Here is a 21591-nt window from a genome sequence, read left to right as displayed (position 1 = left end):
TACAACTGTGGCAGTCACGGTTCTTTGCTCTGCTGTTGCTTGATAGTATCTTTGAAGGCAGCTAGAGCCTCTGTCAAAAATTTCAGTCTGTAGGGTGGTGGTTTATTCCTATTGTTTTCTTGCATCCTCCTGGGCTGATGCTAGAGCTTCAGAGAGGACCTGTGCCTGCAGCAAAGCAGTGTGCTCAGAAGAGGCTGAATAGTTACGGGCATCTATCATCTGAGTGATGGTCTGCCCATGCTCAGGTGGAAGAGCACATAATGCCTTTTTACACTGGGGATTTGCATTAGCTATTGCAAGCCTTTTTAACTAGTTCTTCCTCCCATACCCAGGAGCAAAAGCACTACCCACTTGTTTGCCTAGAGCGAGTTTGAGTCTGTCTAGATATTTCATATAAGGCTTATCCGGTCCTTACATATTATCAGCAAAATTCAAATTTGGTTTGTTACCTTCTGGAACATGAAATAATGCCTTCCTGGCCACGTTCTTGGTGTCATTGAGGATGGGCCTAGGGAGATTTTCTGCTTGCTGGTTGGGGTCAGTGTGGGCTCCCTCTCCTGCCAATTGTTCCAAATTCAATGCTGCCCTTGCTGGATCCCCTGCATAGTCTCTTAAAAGTGGGTTTAGTATGTGCTTCCACACTAATTCTCATAGGGAGTACTCCATAGTATAACATAGGATATAACATAGGATAACAAAGTTGTCATCAAATAGTGCATGTCGTGTGGTGTTAGCATGTGAGAGGCAAGGACAGCTTGAATTAAATTGCCAAAATATGGCCAGTCTTTTCCATATTCCCTTGAGGTCTTGCATAGTTCTTTTATTTCCCCAAAGGCCAGAGGCTTTCACTGGGGGTTGGCACCTCCCCTTGCATAGCAGACCGGCATCACTTTTAACTTAGAGACCATCTACCACTCCCCCGCCTCCTTCACTGCCTGCCTTCTTACTTTCTCCCATGGATCCTAGTTAGGGCTTGGAGGCCGAAGGTCTTCCTTGGATGATGAGGAGGAGTACAAGGAGGAATCGCTAGGCACCATAAATATTTTGTTGTAGCCCTTATAGCCCTTTAACTTTAAAGTAGGCCCCAGAGTAGGCCTTGGTGCTGGTGACCAGGGCGCTGCCATCTTAGAGGCAGGTCTTTCTGGAACCCAGGTGGATGAGGTTCTGGCCTCCTTGTAAAGGGTGTGGTCTCTGTGTCTGGTGACATCAGGGGAGGAGTGGCCCAAGGTGGAAGGGGCATGCTGCAGCGTAGAGAGGGCAGAGTTGGAGGAGGGATTACCTGATGATCCATCAATTCGACCAGAGGAAAGGATGTTAGTAGAGCTTTTAAAATGGCTGTCAGTTTCAAAATGGCGGTCGCTATCAGCACAGGAGCTGGTGTTAAAGGTGACTGACTGCTTAGTACTGGGCATGGAGGGACAAGGAGAACATGGAGAGGGATGAGGTGAACAAGTAGGTTTGGGTAGGATGGAGTGGGAGGGATCCAGGATGGCGCGGCCATTACCATCCTGGGCCCCAAGTGGAGGAGGTGGAGGTGGACACCTGAATTGTTATTTGCTCTGAACCCACCACAGGTATATGCATCTGCAAGTTTGACCCCTTATCTACCTCAGGAATGACTTAAGGAATGAGGGGGATGAGGTGAAGGGTTGGCAGTGCCAGACATTTCTGAATTGATTGATCTTCTCTCCCTTTCCTTTTCTTCATATTTTAACATCTCCATGACGAGGCAGAGAAGGAGGAGTAATTCTTGGACGAATTGGTGTATTTTTGTTGACAAATGGTACAGTTTCTTTCCTACTGGGTCCCAGAATGGTAGTGTAATTGTCTTGGGCACAGTAGTATTATGAAAATTTTTGAAAGCCCATTTGATAATACTGTTTGGCTCCTTCTTTGGCTCCTTCTTTTCCAATTTCTTCCCCTGGGATGCCAATTTTAACTTAAACTGATGATAAATGTCTTTATCTACAACTGTTTTGTGACCATCTTGAAATTCAGGAAGGGTATTGATTATTGGGATGATGGGTTAACTGTCCCCTCCCCTCCTTACCTACCTTTGCAGGTCTTCCTGAGACAATTCATTCCCTTGAAGTTTGTCCAAGGTATCCCATTGGGCCCAGTTTCCACACTCAGGAGAGTGTTGGCCTACTGGTCAGTTTCCCCTGCTGATCCTATCCCTCCCTCAATGTGAGGGTCCCTGTCCAGGTGCCACTTGTTGTGGTGGATGACTGGAGAACTTGAGACCTGACCAGCTGGAGACGAAGTGGTAAAATGATAGAAGGATGGGCTCAATTTGATGACCCAAAAATAAAGAGCTTTAATAGAGAAAACAACAAACATACAATCAGCACAAAGTAGAAGGTGCACCAAAGGGGCAAGGGGCAGGGTGATACAACGACTTATATAAACTAGGGTCGGGGTGGAGTCTGAGGGTGAAGGCCTAATGGGGGAAGACAATTAGGAATATGTAAAATACTGTAGCAAATACAGTAGCAGTATGTAGCAAATAGCAGTAGGGAAAACAGAGAACCTTCCAGTAACATTTAAGTACAATTGAACAGAGGGCAGTGTGGGTACTGTTTTTCTCCATGGTAACTTGAGAAAGACATGTAACATGGTAACATTGTTTGAATTGAAATTTGAAAATTGAAATTGAAAGACAGTAACACGGTACTATTTTCTTCCTGATAAGGAAGATTTTTCCCACAGCTTTCTACCTCAGTTTTCAATGACCCCACCACTAAATCATTGACTCCTCTGTCATTTCTGTCCCGAAAAATCACATGGTATCAAAGTGAGACTTGAAAAGCACTGCCTTCATCGCTGGAGCCAAGGGGCAGCAACAGCCATCACACTTGCTGTACTTGCTAATGGTGAGGGTATCTTGGATCTGATGGGACTTCAGGGAATGTGAGCAGGCATAGTTCCTTCTGGCTTTTTTGAGTCCTGTCACAGCCACTCCAGCTTGTCTTTTCAGTTCTACCACTTAGCCATCATTGTTACTTTCTTCTTTGCAGCCTAGTTACCCTCAAATCCTGTGGATGTTCCTCCTCTTTGCAGGCCATCATACACACTGTTTTACTCAGTCTTTTCTTCAAAACTATCTCTACTGTTTTGCATTTTTTCCCCAAAAATCTCTTAACCAGTTTTTTGTTGAGTCCCCTTCTGCTCTGTCCTGGCCAGCTGCACTGGACTGCTGCTGCAGTCAGCAGCACTGACTTTGCTTCCAAAGATCCCCATGAAGTGTCCACCTCTATTTTCCTTGAATCCATTTCGTAGTCCTAGGACATTGAACTAAAAGTCTCAAGTGTCTTGAATAAATGGTAAATGCCTCGAGGACCTGTGGGTTTTGGGAGGTCTCAACTTCTGGTATGGTAAGATATCTCAGTGCACATTTACTGATTTTTTGAAGGTGTTTTTCAAAGGCTTATATGATGACTAGATATGTTGCATAAATTTCTCTGCAGTAGCTAGAAAGTGTGTTTTCAGTGCAGACAGTTTCACCTGCTATATTTCAAGGAGCTCACTCAAAGTATTGGTGTTTTAGAGTTTCCTAAAATAATAATTTTTAATACAAACAAAACACTTTTTCAGAACCATCCAAAATATTTTGTCTAAACTTGCCAAAAAATTCATATTGAGGTGCTTAATAGCAAAGTAGAACTTCAGTCCCAAATTGGATGATATGATCAACATGATTTTATAATAAAAAATGTTAAATAGCTCTAACAACAGGGAAGTGTAATATGAGCTTGCTTGCTCTTTTATCTCATCGCTGTGATGTGATGTGATTCTGTCCATGGATTTACTGAAAGAAACAGGAAGGAAAACGCAATCCTATTATTCACCAGGCTGGGATTTCTTCCATATCGTCTGATGTAATTTAAATTGAGCAGCCTCCATTTGATGCAGTTCATCAGAGCCTGGCTAGCTCAAGTGATGACCCTGGCACTGTGCCAGGCGGGGAGAACTGCCTTGGTGGGGGTAGAACCTTTTGAGCCACTTGCTCAACAGTGCAGGATACCAATGTCAGGGATTGGGCGAAGGAGAAGGAGGAGGCTCTCTGAGGTTCCAGCAGGAAAGGTTTATTGACACAGAAGGGATTGGGAACAGAAGAGCTCAGAGAACCTCTGTGCACGGGATTAAATACATGGAGGTTTCAGGGGGTGGGTACAGTCAGCCAATAGGGGAAAGCCTGGGGAGGAGCACAGGGCAGGACTACATAATACATAAACCAATGGAGAGGACTGTGGATGCTAGCTTTGGAGCAGGCTGCAGGCCCATGGCCTCTCAGTCCTGCCTGAGAAGCTAGCCTGAGAAATTCAAAGGAGGATTTCAAAACAATCCTCAGAGACAGAAGACAACTGCCAGGTGCTGTTTGTCTGTCCTCTTGTTTTCCTTGCAGAAGAAAGTCAGGGGGGTGGTGAGCCCCACTGACCAATGATGGTAATGTAGCACTTTGCTAACCAATAAGAGTTTCTTTTCTGTACTTTTCCACGTATCTGTCTATAAGACAAACCTAGAGCAATAAACTAGAGAGATTCTCCTGTTGTGACTCCCTTGAGAGTCCGTGTCGTTCTTTCCCACCGTTCCTAATCAGAACGACAGAGGACAAGGGGAGGAGAGTGGATAACATGGGCCAGTGGGGGTCTCGAGGCTTAGGGGCTTTCCAAAGGCATTGTGTCACAGGGAGCTGGGCTAATAGGGCTTTGTCAGGGAAGGGTCCAGAACAAGGGGCAGGGCTTACAATGATGTATAGCATAGTGGAAGGTGCAACTTAGGGATAAACCAACTTCAGGGGAATCATAGGGGAGCACAGGAATAAGCCATATAAACATGAATCAGCAAACTATAAACACATGCCACGACATCCACTGGCCACCAAATGGATGCACTAGCCCATATGTTAATCTAGGATTGCTTCTTTAGAAGAAAGGAAGCCATTACCTTTCTGTAGGGAAAGAGAATTCATTCCATATGCTCAATAAATTGAGGGTTTTAAAATACTCACCACTTTCACTGGACATTTCGTTTATGCTTTGTTTAAGGGTGACTGAGTTGAACTCAGACTCAATGTGAAAATTGTAAGTGGCATACTGTTTCTCTGAAACTGCACTTGAATCTGAATTTGCAACTAAAGGGCTGATGCATGATAGTGAAGCATAGTTTGTGCTTTATAGAAAACTAAAGTTTCCATAGTCAATATGCCATGCTGTAGATGCCATAGAGCAAATTTTTGTAGTAGACATTTCCCCTGATTCAGGCAGTTTCTCTAAATACTGGAAATCAAATTAATTCATGCTGCTTTTCTGCACCAGAACACATTTTTTTTCCAAAAGATTAAAAAATATTTCCTCATTCATCTTAGACTATGTTGGATTTCTCAGCAGTCACACAGTAGTGACTTAAGTAGCATTATAATCTGACTTCCATTATTTGATGGTAAGTGAAACTGAGGAATTGGAAACAAGAAAAAAACTTCAAAAACTACACCAGTGGTGTATTTGAAATGAGTGGCAATTTATAGTTGCCTAGTAGTTAAGTGGTTAAAGATATATTTTGTTTCAAAGCCAAGAAAAATGAAATAACAATTATCTGATTTAGTATGGTTAAGTGGGATTATCAGCCAAGACATAGTATTTCATTTAAAGGAAGTACCCTGGTGGCACTAACAATATCAACAATATCAATTATATAAATGTTAGTAACAACAAAAACATTCAATTTCTTAACAAAGGTCAACAGTAAATCTGTCTAAAATATCTAAGGCTCATAAAACTCACGGCTTTGCAACAGTGACTGAAACAGATGTTCACAAAGTCAGCATTTAAACATGAAGATGCCATAAAATAAATGAGGACAGGATTAATTTAACAAGTTATCTCAAGAGCAGAATAAGGAAAATGAATTAACAGTTACTCATGCAATTCAAACGGACTCTTTTTTCTGTAAGGTAACTGAAAACAGAACTGAGAATATTGTGTTGAATTCATTCACTAAATAAGTTTGCTGACAGCTGTATAGATCTGCATGTGCAACAAGGCAGTAGAATCTATTGTATTGTATCAAGAAAGAGATCTGCCATAATAAAATTTCCTATGTTGTTCTTGTATAATAATGGAAAGTAAGCCTTTTTCTCTCTGTAAAAGTTTCATACTCAGCTGTTCCAACAGCATAGGTCTGCACCAATGTAGCTTTAGGAAGACAGAAGTCAGGAGAATCAGATCACATTTTTGCAGAAGAGCCAGTGTCTTCAGATTAAATCCATTTGGATTCTATCTTGAGGCCACCTATTTATTTTATTTTTTTTAATCTAAAAGGTAAGAGACAGTCTGTAATTTTTCATTCTGTCTTTGTCTTTTCATTTGTTTGCTTACATAATTGTTTTTTTCCTTCCTTCCTATTCATTCAGTCTTTGAAAGAAAGAGAGAGAGAAAGAGAGTTCAGAGAGAGAAAGGGAAGGGAAGGGAAGGGAAGGGAAGGGAAGGGAAGGGAAGGGAAGGGAAGGGAAGGGAAGGGAAGGGAAGGGAAGGGAAGGGAAGGGAAGGGAAGGGAAGGGAAGGGAAGGGAAGGGAAGGGAAGGGAAGGGAAGGGAAGGGAAGGGAAGGGAAGGGAAGGGAAGGGAAGGGAAGGGAAGGGAAGGGAAGGGAAGGGAAGGGAAGGGAAGGGAAGGGAAGGGAAGGGAAGGGAAGGGAAGGGAAGGATTGATTTCTTTCTTCCCATAGGTAGAATGGTTATATGACCTGAGAAATTAACAGGTCTAAGTACAAATTCCCACAAAGCCATTCAAAAATTACACTTAATAAATATAAAGGTTCTCTGAACAATATGATCCATATCCTCCATTAATCATGATATGGATCTAAGACCCTTTTTACTGAGGCGCTATGTTTTGCTGGATTGAAGAATAATGACTTGGCACATGGAGTTTCCTTAGTACTGTATTGGGCTGTTCATAATTTTCTGTCTGGTACATTGAAAATTATCAACACTGAGCTATTTCTTCATTCAGTGTTCTTTCTCCAGTTTTGGATAGTGTCTTCAGCATATTTTATCTGGGAGGACTATTCCAAAAGTAGTTCCTGAAATAACTGTTAGAAGAGCTTAAAGTTATTTCTTCATTGAAAGATTCTATATACAAGCCAGATCTTTTGCGCTTTTTATAACATACTCTGAAAAGAACTCGAGGTAGCAAAATATACAAAACCAAGCAACAGTAAGCTAAGAGAAATAGCACAGAAGTATTTCCCCTTAGGAGGCAATTAATTGTTTTGGTAGTCAAAGTGTACACCTAGTGCATATTTACTCATTAATTGAGCACAGTGGATGAATTTAACACAAACTTTGGATTCTCTTCATAGTTAACTTCTCTTTTGAAGAGTGTAAACCTTCTCCTGAAGGATGTGTATCCTGTGCGTATTTGTTTGACTGTGATATTAACTTAGTGTAGAGAAAAAACATTAAAATATCACCAACTGGAAAATGCAAGCCTACCTGAATAATAATAATAATAATAATAATAATAATAATGATAATAATAATAATAGGTATTTTATAGGTGGCTGTCACATATGTTTCATATTCTCTCTTCATTTTTTAAATACTTCTCATCTAATTAAATAAGACATTAATTTTGGAGAGTAACTTCCACTAAAGCTGTCATTCTAATAATATTGCAGTTTTCCTCAAGGGATGTTTTTGTCTATCATGTTGTGTTTTTTTAACACACATGCATTTAACTTTTCAATAATTTAATTGTGATGTACTTCATAATACAAAAGTAACCAAAGACTTCTGCTGAAATCATATAATAGCTTTTGACCTCAAAAATAAATGGCAGTCATTGATGTCTTCAGACATACCATAACACTTAGTCCAAAGTGTGTTTCAATCTTGCAGCAATCAGAGTTTTTTACAACTTTTGTTCTTCTCATTTAGACCTTGGAAAACTGAGAGGTATGTATGCTTATGATAATCACCTAGGTAATTGCTGGAATTTCTCAACGTCTATAGGCAAACATTAAATGATTTAGATACACAGTTTATGTTCAAGTAATCCTGTTAGGAGCAAAGGGTTGGACTTGATTGTTTTTTGACACTATCTCCCATGTTACCCTTATTGTCAAAGTCCAGAAGTGCGGACTGGATAAATGGATGGTGAGGTGGATTGAGAACTGGATGAATGCAGGATTCCAGGGGGTAATGTTCAGTGGCGTAGGGTCTAGCTGGAGGCCTGTCACAAGTACTTTGTCCCACTTGGATGAAGAGACAGATGCTGCCTTAGGAGGTCACTGATGACACAGAGCTGGGAGCAGTGGCCATATCCCAGACTGCAGCCCTCCAAAAAGGCCTCAGGAGGAGAGGTGGGCAGAGATGAACTGTCTGAAGTTTGACAAGAGCAAATGCAGGGTCTTGCACAGGGAAGGAATAACCAACCCCAGACATCAGCTCAGGCTGGGGCAGATCTGCTAGAAAACAGAAGGGCCTGGGGCTCCTGGTGGACAGCAAGCTGTCCATGAGCAGGCAGTTCTGGTGGCCAAGAAGGCCAATGGTGTCCTGGGGTGCATTAGGAAAAGCACTTCCAGCAGGCTGGGGGATGTGATCCTGCCCCTTTACTCTACTCTGTCCTGCCCTGCCATGTGTGGAGAACTGTGTCCAGTTCTGGGCTCCCCAAGACTAGAAAGACATGGAGCTTCTAAAGCCTAGTTGAGGGCTATGAAGATGATTACAAGACTGAAGCCTCAATTATGAGGAAAGGCTGAGACAGCTAGGAGGAAGATCTTGTCAATGTATTCAAGTATCTGAAAGGAGGGTGTCAAGAGGATGGAACCTCTGCTTGGTGATGCTGAGCAATAGGGCAAGAGGTAATGGACACAAACTGATGCACAGGGAAATTCCACTGAGGAAGAACTTCTTTACTTTGCAGATAACTGTACACTGGAACAGATTGCTCAGAGAGGTGGTGGAGTCTCCCTCACTGGATATCTACAAGAATTGCCTGGACACAATCCTGTGCCATGTGCTCTGGGATGGCTCTGCTTGAGCAGGGAGGTTGGACCAGATGACTCCACTGATGGTTCCTGCTAACCTTACCCATTCTATGATTCTTGATCTTTATGGGTCCCTTGCAACTTGAGAAATTCTATGCTCTTTCAGTCTTTCACCTTTTAATTCTAACAGGCATAAAAGCAAAGAAAGTGTATGAGGCTATTCAGTGCAAAATATTTCCACTATTCTTCTTTGCCTCCAGGAATATTGTATGTAAGAGTCAAAGAGAGAGCTACAATTTTATCTCTGCTTCCTTTCCCTCCTTCCCACAGCAATGAAGCAGTTTTTTCTAGCTCTCAGACTTTCAGGGTTTTTTTCCCCAAAATATTATTTTTCATTACTTTTCAATATCTGATCTAGTCCAAAATCCAGTCCTCCACTTGCTCCCCTACATATTTCCACTTGTAATAAATCTGCAGCAAGGATGACCTCAGAGTCACAGTTCCTGTTTTCCAAATCCTGTTCCTGTTTTCCAGCATGGACACCTGAAATCCTCACTGCCTCCTTGCCTCTTAGGTCTTTCAGTCAGAACCCTTTGCACGGCCCTCTATTCCAGGTCCTGTCATTCCTAGAGCCCTCCTAAGACCCAGCCTCCTCAGTTTTTCCCACTGACACCCTGGTGCAACCATTACTCCCCACGAGTAGGGTCTCTGGAAATCCATCACCTTTTTTTTCCTATTTCCCACCCTAGCTCAGCCCTTGGATGCTGTTGTGCAGGAGAGGGGAAGCAAGCTTGGTTCATACAGTTAAGGCTCTTTGACACCCAGAGCACGCTTCAAGCCACAGGTGGGCCTGTGACTACTTACCCCACATTTCCCATAGCTAAAAATACGTAACACACACTTTACACAAGTATGCCTCATTGAAAAAAGGTTAGAGGAAAAAGCACAAAACGGTGAAAGGAAGAAGTTAGAGGACAAGATGTAATTTTTCTGGTGCTTTTCACAGCATCTTTACCCTTTCTTTATGCATAGTCTGCACTTCCTGGGCTGAGAGTTTTCCTGGAGTTATTGGTGACCAATCTTCGCCCAAGGCAAATGAAGGGCACCAGTATGGGTACAGTTAGTCCTTCTTCCCTTACAGTTAGCACAAGGATGAGTTTGAGGGAGGAAAGTCTGGCTGAGGAAAGGGAAGAAAAGGGAAGGGAAAAAATACAGGGAATTGACAAGGAAAGGCTCTGCAATGACCTTTGAGCCAAACAAAAAAAAGATCACTAAGAAGTCAGAGGTGAACATTTAGAGATTTAGAGATTAAGAAGAAGGTAGCTTGTTTCATGGCAAGCCTTGCACCACTGTAATTCCCTATGTGATTCTCACTGGCTATTTCTTCTGGCATTTGCTCCTCTGAACAACTGAAGACTCCCTGAGAGAAGGCTGCTGGAAGTGCTGCATCAGTGAGGCATTGGGGCTAGCAGAAATTCTCATTTCTCAAAACAATCTCTTTACTCAGCCAGAAAGTCATATGCTAGGTTTTTATCTTGTCTTTGTATATTACCTGTTGTTTCAGATCTTCTGATATCACATCTGAAATAGGTAGGCTCTATCTGAAGGACATTCAACTTGGCAAAAGATAACAGTCCTGCTATTCAACAAAGTGCGCTTCCTTGTTTGCGTAGAAACACAGATTATTTGAAATGAAAGACCATTGTTTGGAATGCATTGGTTTTAAAATCTACCATGCCTCTCTCCATATTGTAAGAATTCAAAGGAAATGTTGATTTGTCATTTTACATCTTTTCATCGGAAACAAAAGGAAAAAAATAAACCCACATCAGTTTATTTTGATTCAGTGATGTAAAAGGTTAGATTTTCTAATGACTTTTCTCAAGTGGTATGGCTTATGGCTTGTCTACTAGAAGTTTCTTGGCTCTTCTTAAATTAAATGTTTATTATCTTTCTGTTTAGTAATATTCACCCCTGATGTCTTCAGAAATCCCCTCCATATGTTGTAGCTAAGGGATAAGTCTGTGGCTAAGAAATGGGAGGCTTGCAGTCTATGGAAAACATTGCAAATAAACAAGACTAGCAGCAAATTTCCCTCCTGTTCATCTTACTGAGAATGTAGCAGTATCTTCTATTCTTTATCAGTGTAAAACTAGCATTTCTGATCTGTTTACTTCAAGAAGTATCCCAGAATTGGGAAGGATTTTTTGAGCATACAAAACTTGTATTTGTATTGTATTCATCTCCTGGTCTTCCTTAATATTGGGCCATAAAATATATCCTGTGTTACCATATGAATACAAGACAAAGATGATATCCAGAAGTCTTAGGCTAACTCTTGGTGTAGCTATAAACAGGTTTTCTGTTTGACTTGGAGACATATATTAATTCAAGGCTTGCTCCCTGTTTTGTTATCAGACATTCTATATCAAATCTGAGCAATGCTTTCAGTGGAAAGTATGTCTGAAACCACTGCACTTTTTGATAAACCTTCTTGTGAGTATTGAACATTTTTCCTATGAAAAGCTGTTTTACTAATAAAGTGCTTCGTAATATTTTGAGGGTGGGTTGGTGCCCTCAAACAAAGTTTAGTGAAAGGATTTGAAGGTAACAAAGAAAGAAAGAGTAGGAGGTAAGGAGGACTGTAAGCTTTTATCACTATGCTCTAAGTCTGAAATTAATTGCTTGGAGCTATTTCAAGGGAATCTTTTTACAGAACCTTACACAGTTTGGAATTGAGTTTTCATCCTCACCATTAGTACCACAAAGCAAAGCCTTGCTTATCACTTTGTATGAAGCGAGAATGTTGTATTTTCTCCATATGAAAGTAGTTTGAACATTAAATTTGGCATTCTCTCCTAGAGCTCTCTGCTTTCTAATACCAATTTGTTGTTCTGTTCAGCATGGGCTGTCACAACAATGTCAATATTTTCAGCTGTAAAATGCAATTGAGCCTGTGAAGTTTTTCCAAAATAATGTCATTCAAGCCAGATCATATGCTATAACAAACAGTATTTTCAGTCTGTTGGCCACCAGTGTTTTCATTCATTTTGGGATGCCTCTATTTATCTTTGTATTCTGTATGTAGAACATAATTCTGTGATATTTCTATATTGATCTTCAAATGTGTGTTGGTGGAATTGGTTCAGCCAGGTTTTCTGAGTTAGTGCATTATATTCATACCAGGATAGCAGAACAGTGGTGGCTGATATTTGTGTTACTGGTTTTCCCTCAAATGCCCTGGTTTACCATATGAGTAAACAACCACTGTTAAGCCATAACCAAAGAAATATCTTTGGTATTCCCCCAAATACTACAATTTTAGAAACAGCTACCCTTCCCCAGAGCTAATGCTGTAGAGTGAATGGTTGCAATCTCACCAGAAAAAAATACAGCAAAAGGTGTTTGATATTAGAAGTTTTACTCCATAAACACAGAGAGAGTGCTGCAAGCATGTGTTCTGGTTTACAAGACATGAACAAATGTGGTCTTTAACACTGTTCTTGAGATTACTGTCAGTAAAGATTGTAAAATAAATGTTTTTTCTTGTCTCTTATTTCACAGAATCATTGAATCACAGAATGCTTTGGTTTGGAAGGGACCATGAAGATCTTTTATTTTCAACCCTCCGGATATGAACAGGGACATCTTCCACTATGCCAGGTTGCTCAGAGCACCATCCAGCTTGGCCTGGAACAATTCCAGGGATAGGGAGTCCACAGTTTCTCTGAAAAAGCCACTACAATTCCTTACTACCTTCATAGTGAAAAAAAAAGTTATTCAAACTGGTTCATTTCAGCTGTGCTAACGTGATACTCATTCTCAGCAATGTAAGAAAGGTTGCTGAGAACTTCTGGTTGAATAAAAGGAATGTATTCTTTTGATGCTCCCCTGTCTGTCTAAGCTTTTTATTTAGCTTTTAATAAGTGAAGATGAATTTTTAATTTTTTTTTCTCATCTGGATGTCCTCCATAACACCATGTTCTGCAAATTACAAAGGCTTGCATCCTCCCATCACAAAAAAAACACATTGCCAAAGGTTGGGGTTTTTTTTTGCCTTATTACAGCAACTCGTTCTTATTTCTATTGTGCCCTCTGCCTTTCCAAATGAACCACCTTCAGTTTCTTTGGTGGAATGATTATGCAGAAGCAGCATTCACAGTGCTACAGAGCCCAAAGGAGAAAACCATGGCTTTGCCACCAGCCCTGAAAAGGGGCAGTGCAAATAGGAATCACTCAATGTTTTATTGTTTGTCCTCAGTTTGGATTAAGAACTAGGCACTAAGCACATCTCTGTGCAGCCTTGGCCCAGACAGACCTGATGATGTAGGAACTCTCTGTCAACTCTCCCAACCCTTCCCCTGGTAAAAGGTAACTCCAGGGGTGTTCTTTTTCACTTACTGCTTCCTAGTTGACCGAGGGATGAGGATGAGATGTTATACAATGTTCCTGTGAAAACCATGCACATAGATACATGATGTGACTCAAATATACACAGGACTAAGCCAAAGCTTTTCTGCCTGCATCTGCTGTGGTTTTGACCCATGCTTACCACTAACCTGCCTGCATGAACACTACTATCACCCTGAAACTGGAGCCTTCTGATGGTTTAAAATAGTGTTCATTTTTCTTGCTTTTTTTTTTTCTTTTTTAAAGGAGAAAGGGTGAGATGTCACCCTGGAAATTGAAGCCTTCTGATAATGTTTTCATAGTTTTAGCTACTTTCCCATGAAAGTTCTATAAATGTAAGTTGTTTATCACATTCCTTCTAAGAAATGTCTTTTGATGGGCGTTTCTCATGACCAATGTGCTTGGGAATGTGGTAACTTAATTATCCAATTCCTCGTCATTGTTGAGAATCTATAAATACTGGAGTCAGAGAATAAAGGCACTGTTTTTTCTGTTCTGACACTGAGAGGTGTTTGTGTGAATCATTTTGTGTCCTCTAGGCATACTACCACCCTCAGCAAGGGCTCTACCCTATTGTGGCACAGGTTTGTTTCCTATCTGGAAGGGAATAGTCTACAGCCTGTCTGGGCTGTAATTCTGCCTAGTTTTAAATCCTAGCAAAGGACAGGTACTGCAAAGTGTGCTTGTATTTCATTGGTAAGAAGCAGCCAGTTTCAATATGATATATAATGCATGCTGGTTTTTTTTTAACCTAAAATACTGTCATGCTCTCTCACAATTTTATAATACACAGAAGTATATTTTGGATGTGCCTTGATGATATTAAAAGATGTTAACTTATTTCGTCAAAAATGCTTGCAAAAGGCAAGCAAGGTACGTTGAGTTGAATCAAAGCTGATCAGAAAACATGTACAAAAATGCAGCCACAAGCAGGTTGGGGCTATAAGGCTACATGTTCATTTTCTTTCAAGTAAGTTGGTGTGTGTGCTCCATAACTAGGGCTAACAGCAGCAGATCTATAGTCTCTTTCGACTCTCTGTAAAACTGTGCTGTTTTTGTACAAAATGTACAAAATGTAAAACACTTCAGAAAATGCATTTCAAGAAGAATCTTTCATTCTAGCTGTCTGTGCATTTTTGTGGAAACACAGGTAATGCAAAAATTTATGGCCAGCAATGTTAGTTAATCTCTTTTTAGACTTAGTCTTTAAGATTATTTTGTTCACATATCCAAATATCTTGTAGCAGTAACTAAATTTCAGTTGTAGGGAACTACCCTTTTAAATTAGGAATTTGGCTTGAAAAATGTTTCAGTTATACCTAAGATGTATTATGAATTCAGCAGTTAACATGCAAAACACATCACTGAGATAGATCAGGAGATGGGGAAGACTCTTCTTCTTTTCGTACACAGTTCATTAACCTCCTGGCCCACAACAGTCTGACAAACTTCTTCAAAGTTATTTACAGGTTAAAGAATGAACATCCGAATACAATTCTTTACAGGCAATAGGCCATATTCTGGAATGCTGAAAGTAAACCTGTTTCCCAGAGAGATCTTTTTCTTTAATGGAGAGAGAGCAAAGTAAAGCAGGGTTCATCTGGCACGGTTGTGGCTCTGTCCAAAGAGCCTACTTTCTCCATGGAAAGGTCTGCAGTCCTCTTCCCACAGCTGGCAAGACAAGAGGACTGATGCTTGTGTGTCATGGTTTTCTCTTTTCCAGTTCAATTTCCTTCTTAGGGAAAGTGCAGCAAAGAAGGAGGGAAAACAGTGGGAGGTGGATGATGTACACACAAGGTTTATTAGCACAGGGCTACGACATGTACTTGGATTTGACAGCTGAAACATGCTCTCAGGTTCCAGCACAAAGAACTACAAATCTCATGGCACGTAACAGCACTTCAGACAGATGTTGATTAATGTCAAACTGATGTGAAATGAAAAGCTTCTTTTCAGTTTGTCAGATCATGACTTTTTGATTTGGGCTGAGCTGGCCTGAAACAAAACATTCTGTTTTAATTTTTCTCATTCAAAACCAAACAATCTTTTCCTTCCATGGCAATTTCTGGATTATTTTTTTTCACCTACAGATATTTATTGAGCCTGTTTACAAATACTTGCTAAGGTCCAGTTAGAAAGAAAGTCTATGTCCACCTCCAGTTTTTTAAGGGTTGAAATCTCTGTCTAATGTCATCATAAGGCATATGTTTAGACTGCAAATGATGGAAAGCCCTCTGGAGGGGATGGAAAGCCCTCTCCTCTGCCCTTTCTGACTTCCTGATTCTACAAAACATAACCTGACCTGCACAGCTTGACCAAAAGCTCAGCAAGCCTGGGGTATAACTTTAAAATGCCACTTTGAATCAAATTCATGCACTAGGAGGTTCTCTCCAAATCACACTGCATTGTTCTTCTAATAATGTTGCTTTTCACTAAAATTGTGGTCAGAAAAAAATCTTAGAGTTAGATTACAGAGTACAAATGTTTTCAGCAGGATTTCATAAATCATTACCCTTAAGATAATTTAGAAGGATAGATTCCATGCAATATGAGAAACACTTTTATTCCAAAGTAATTTAGGCATTACAAAAATCTGAACTAAATTTGTGTAATTTTGTGAACTGTCTTACAACATAAATAGAAATATGCAGTCACATATTTAATCAGAGAAACAGCAAGAGAATGTGGCACATGTGAACTCTGGCTAAATCAGCATTTTCCTAGGAGCTGCTATTAGCTGAACAGTATTTAAACTCAGCAAAATTTGCCTCTTTTTGTTTCATGAGCATTTCTGAACTCAGCTGAAAATGTTCAGAAAATACTATAAGCAAATTATAAGAATTCTCTAGGTACCTTTTTGCATGAATTCTCAGGTGTTGATGTTTAGAATGCTACTTCTGGAAGTTGTCACTTATGTCATGTCACTCCTTTCCTCTACTTGGAAAAACAAGAACAAATGTAAATAAAATCCTTTCCTTTGGTAACAATTTTGTGTTGACTTCAAGACCAGGCCATCTCCAAAGATCTCCACAGAAAAAGTTGCAAATTGTTTGTATGTGCAGTTGAACGAAGGTCTTCCTAGAGCTAGAAGTAATCGTGAAGACATTCCTTCTTTGGTTAGCAGTTTCAAGTAATTCTTGTCTATACATAGTTCTGCCAGGCTTAAATTAAGTAAATGAATGACATAGAAATATTTTACATTGTGTAAAAATATTACTTGTACTTCATTTGTACATTTCTCTAGAACTAGAAGAAACATCAACATTGTATTAGAGTCAGGACAAATAATTCAGTTCTTTTTCCTGGCTAAACAGACACAGTCTGTCTGATTAAATTTTGCTTAAAGATTAATATAGTCTATATATGTTTTTTTGTAATATCCTTAAAAATAATAGTATTAAGCTATAATCTCCGTCATTATCTGCCTTTTCTCCTCAATAAAAAAGCAAAGTCTCCTAGAGTGGAGACATTATATAAATTTTACTGTTTAGTAATAGCAGTGTTCATTATGAGGGGCCTAATTGTGGTCATCATTTACAAAAAAAAAGTCAGTCTTGCCACAGAAAGCATAATAATGAATGCCTCTTGTTTAAAAATTAATGAAACATTTTTTTCTGAAGGTATGAAGTTTACTAGTCTGCAGGATGTCATCACTTTCATTCTTCTCCTTAAAATAATTAATATTCATGAAAATTATGTTACAAAGTAACTGCAAAATTAGAGTATTTTTTGTACTGCAGTTGGATATGTTTGTTTATTTACATGATAAACCATGCAAAATCCAGAAAAGAGTACAAAAATAAAAGACAAGTAATTTTTGGTTAAGCAGGGATTATTCTATATACAGGACCAAGCTGAACTCTTATTTACAGTCGTCCAAATAAATGGCAAATTTAATTCTACTCCAATTTACAGAAGAATGGTCAGGAGCTTTCTTATTTCTAGGGACTAATACATAATGTGAGAAACCTAAATAACAACATGCTGTGTGTTCCTCGAGGGACGATGTGCTCCACTAGAGGAGTCTAACACAGTACTTATGTAAGGGGCTTAAACTGGGTTTATAGGCATGGGCCTTGGCTTTACAAACCCAAGATTCATTAGGATTAGTCTTAAAAAGTCAGGAGGATGGAAAGCAGCTTTTAGCTTTCAGTAGAATGTATATTTTAATGTTTTTTGTAGCAGGCTTTAGTTGATATGTAAATTGTACCATATAATTTCAAAAATAAAACAGTTTGTAGTGAACTCATTAACATTTTAAATTTCAATTTTAATTCAGCTGTAGTAACTCTGAATTTGACAAAACATGGATTCGTCATTTAGAAGAGGCATTTTGTCCTTAGCTAGCCTGGCAAAACACATTGGAGGCTCATGATTTTGAAACTTCATAAAAATTATCTGTCTGTGTTTTCTTCTTGCAACCAACAATATAAAGAATTTGGAATAAAAAAATTTTGCTCCACCATATCAAAGTAATATCTCTTTGTAACCAGTTCTATCTGTGATGGTTGTCTGTTACCTCTTTTGGGATCAGAGTTTACAAAGATGATGCTCGGACTAGACTCAGAAAACTCTCACCCTTCCAGAATAAATTAGCAAACAAAAATACTGCTGGCAAAGAAAAGGGTTTAGAAGCTAAAGTGTTAGGATAATTAAATGCATATTTCAGCAGTATTTATTTGGCATTGATTGGCTGAGGCCACTTACTGTGAAGAGTTGAATAGTTAATTCAAGTGCTAGACTTCTCCTAAAGGAGATGACCTTGGGGTCATATAATTGCAACTAATTTATTTAGTTGAAGCAAATGAATATGTTCTCAATTAGCTTGGCAGGCATTATAATAACACTATTGGGATTTATATTTGCTTATGTCACTCTGTTGTAAGAATAAAGTTACTGTATCTGTTTGCCTGCATTTAGCTTCCCAGTTCATGATTCTTCACAGAAGAGATGTGAAGGTTTTCTCCTCCTGATTAATAGGTGACCAATCCCAGTGCCACAGATATTGGCATAATCACTCAAGGGAACTGTGGGATATACAGCAGTACCACTGGCAGAAGACAGTGTTACTTACTTAAATCTCTCATGCTGATTTTTTTCCCCCTAATGTGTATTCTAAAATTTACCCCATAAATTGGTGCCTGATGTAAGGTTATTCCACCATTGGGGCTCTTGAAGTTTTATCACAGATATTTTATTCTGCTGGGAAATTTTTCCCACTGCTTTAATCTGCTGTCAGTATAAAATTGGAAAGCACTAATTCATCTGTGCTCTATCTCAATAATGCTGCAATCCGCTGATCTAAACTTCCTAATGTTTTTTTTAAATTTTCAAATACTGATACATTTTCAGTCTTCACTGGTTGAGGTACATGCCAGAGAATGTATCAGGTATAATCCACCTACTTGACACGGCAGCATATGATTGATTTATGGAAACTTGCAATCTAAAGTTGTCCAGTATCACCAACTACCTTCAGAAATAAAGCAACCACTGTGATTTTTTAGAAATAGCTCCATAAGAGAGCTGGGAAAAACGGGTCACAAAAAAACCCAAACCAAACCAAACAAAAAAACCCACCATTTTTAAAAAAAATATTTTCAAGGCTTGTCTGTCTTTCAGCAATCAGAAGATTGGGTCTGTAGAGGCTCACCGTGGCCAAGGAGAGGAGCCCAGCATGACATCCTGGGCTCTGCCAGGAGAGGTCTCCGCAGCACACACTACTGCAGGAGGGGCTGGGCAGACTCCCTCTGCAGGGTCCCAGACCCTCCCTCTGGCATAAAGCACGTGATGTGTGTTCTGACAAAACTCCATGGTTAGGATGTAGGTAGCTCAGTTTCATCACACGCTACCATTTATAAAAATTAGAGGCAGGTTTTGAAATCCTTTAGAGTTAAGAAATAATCAAGTTATTAAAACAGCCTGGCCGAGTTGGTTTGCTTCATTTCTGATAAATAACATTCACGTGTCCCAAGAAACCTTGGAGTGAAACAAAAAGAACCGTGTCTTCCTACCCTCCTTGTGGTATGTACATACCATGCAGAGCCCTAACCTCCATGCTTTATTCTCTTACTTGAACACATGCTTAACATTTCATTCAGCAGAGCTGCCCATCACTCAGTCTGTATAAGAATTCCTTGATTGTCTTATTTTCCCAGTCCTGGGGAATCTGCTTCCACTGTTTTCCTGCTCATGGGAAGGCAACACATGCACACAGTACTCATAAAAATCAAAGAACATTTGGTGGTCAAGGAAATTTTGCGTAACGTGCTTAAAATTCCATGTGATATAGAATATCTCTCCTTCAAAGTGTGCAAAAGAAAAAATTGTGCTTAATTTTTCTAATATTTTGTAATCGGTGATGGTATTGAACTTAGAATATAGATACATATAATTTTCTAGCCAGTGCCATTTTACAAAATTTTCTAACGAAAAGATGCTTTCAAAGTAATGTCATTTTTCTGCCTATGTTGTGAAGTTGTACAACTCTGCAGAGGTTTGGGAGAAGATTTATTTAGTTCTTTTCAGTCTGAATCTCACTATTGACTAGGATATTGGTAAGAAGAAAAAACAAATGAGATATTTACAGTCATAGCAGAAAATATTTTAGGAGTAGTAAGCAGTATGTTTTCCATTTACTGGTCTGTGCTTTGAAAGAAATTGATGGCAACAGTGAAGGAGTAACTTTGATCAGGATACTTACATTGGTGTTGGAACATGGATTTCAGTGTTTGTCTGTGGACACTGGGGCTTGGAGGTTGACTGTGATTTTCAAACAGGTTAAAACTTTTTTTTTTTTTTGGTCCCTTGAGTCAATTGTGACGTTTCATCATAAAAAGATGGTTTTGTGTTAGAAAAACAATAATCCTAAAAATTGTCTTTCCTTTCCAGTGGAAAAGGAATCACCATCACCTCTTAACCACTGAAAGGTGATTAAGAAATTCTCACTCTGTCCCAGCTCTCTCTCTACTCACTGTGTGAGGCCTTCCTTGATGTTATATTAAGGCCTTTAGGCCATGACAAAGGCTATTGAATCTTACAAGTTAATATGCACATAGACCTTCAAATTAGTAACGTGTAGTCTTCACAACAGCTGTGAGAGCTATGGCTTGTTGCATGAAATGAAGAATTCCATTGGTGGAAGAATATTTTTGTTCACTTCTTAGAACAGAATAATTTTGAATAAAAGGTTGTGAGTCCTGTTTGGTGACAAGTGCTGTAACAGTGTACAAAAGCAGTCTGGAACACCAAGGTTTACCACATGGATTTTACAGTAAATATTGCAATGTTCTGTGTGACTGTTTATGTAAGCACTTTCAGCCTATCAAGCTCAACATAAGTTTAAATACTGCAGTGCTGAACACTACAGGTCCTATTTAGATCCAGTGTATATGGGCAGAGCTTCACTGACTTGGAGGAAGTTGAATCCACTCTCACCAAATTTCACCATGACCATGGCAGCAACATCAAATCTCTTTATATGAAATAATCTGTAGTCTATATATAACATGCATGTAATAGAGCACATTTGTTCCACAGCAGATCCAATATTTTAATTTGGTGGTGGAAAGGCTGGAATAGGGGAGTACAGGAACTCTCCCCCTCTCTTAACACAGGAAGAAGTACGAGGATATCACTAGGATGCTTCCACAAAGCTCTCTTTCTGGAGTATGTCCTCCAGGGACTCCTCACCCCTGGACACCTGTAGCCTGGAGGATAGTATCCCAACAAACAGCACTGCTGCCTTCAACCTTAGTTTCTCTCACAGTGACAGAAGAGTTCTTCACCAAAATTTTTGCTCTCTGGCCTCTCCCCATTAAACTCTCTGGGCAAACAACAGTGGAAGGAAAATATTTTCCTTATGGCTGTGTTGTCCCATTTGCCCATGTTCTACATTTTGTGCTCACAGAAATTCCAGTGACCATGAAAAAACCTGACATCTCGGACTGTAATCAACTGCTCAGGCAAAAGGGGCAGAACAGCAGGGAAACGATGACATATGGAAAATCTGTGACATTTTGAGTTATCTATTGAGGTAAATCCCACAGATCTAGGTTTCCCACTGGCGTAGGTTATCTTTTATTGGCATCAATGGCACTTGGCAGATAAGATTTCTTAGAAAAATTGGAAAAATTGGGAAAATTCTTGGAAAAACATACCTTAGTGTCCAGATGCAAGATCAGTAGCCATT

At 39.6% G+C, this 21591-nt stretch overlaps 1 protein-coding gene and 1 long non-coding RNA gene across 21 annotated transcripts in view; one reads left to right on the top strand and one right to left on the bottom strand.

Annotated features, from left to right (window-relative positions):
• Positions 1–1354, bottom strand: part of LOC111940835 (uncharacterized) — a 34260-nt gene extending 32906 nt beyond the window's left edge. Inside the window, exon 1 of the long non-coding RNA XR_002869730.2 lies at positions 1280–1354. This is a non-coding gene — a long non-coding RNA (uncharacterized LOC111940835). The remainder of the gene's footprint in view (positions 1–1279) is intronic.
• Positions 1–21591, top strand: part of LOC147648412 (uncharacterized) — an 85387-nt gene that overhangs the window by 51158 nt on the left and 12638 nt on the right. For 11 of the 20 annotated variants that reach the window (XM_086866781.1, XM_086866787.1, XM_086866786.1 and 8 more), the window contains one exon: positions 12555–12879. The exons of 5 other annotated variants lie outside the window; for them this stretch is intronic. In XM_086866781.1, coding sequence (XP_086722907.1) covers positions 12555–12628 — 74 coding nt within the window. In that variant the 3' untranslated portion in view covers positions 12629–12879. Of the gene's footprint in view, positions 1–6173; positions 6321–8926; positions 11487–12554; positions 12880–21591 lie in introns of those variants that run through there. 4 more of the 20 variants (XR_015280044.1, XM_086866793.1, XM_086866776.1 and 1 more) reach the window with 2 other exon arrangements.

The sequence above is a fragment of the Cyanistes caeruleus genome, chromosome Z (assembly GCF_971803275.1).
Source record: "Cyanistes caeruleus chromosome Z, bCyaCae1.hap1.1, whole genome shotgun sequence".
NCBI lineage: Eukaryota > Metazoa > Chordata > Aves > Passeriformes > Paridae > Cyanistes > Cyanistes caeruleus.
This window is presented reverse-complemented; position numbering and strand designations above follow the sequence as displayed.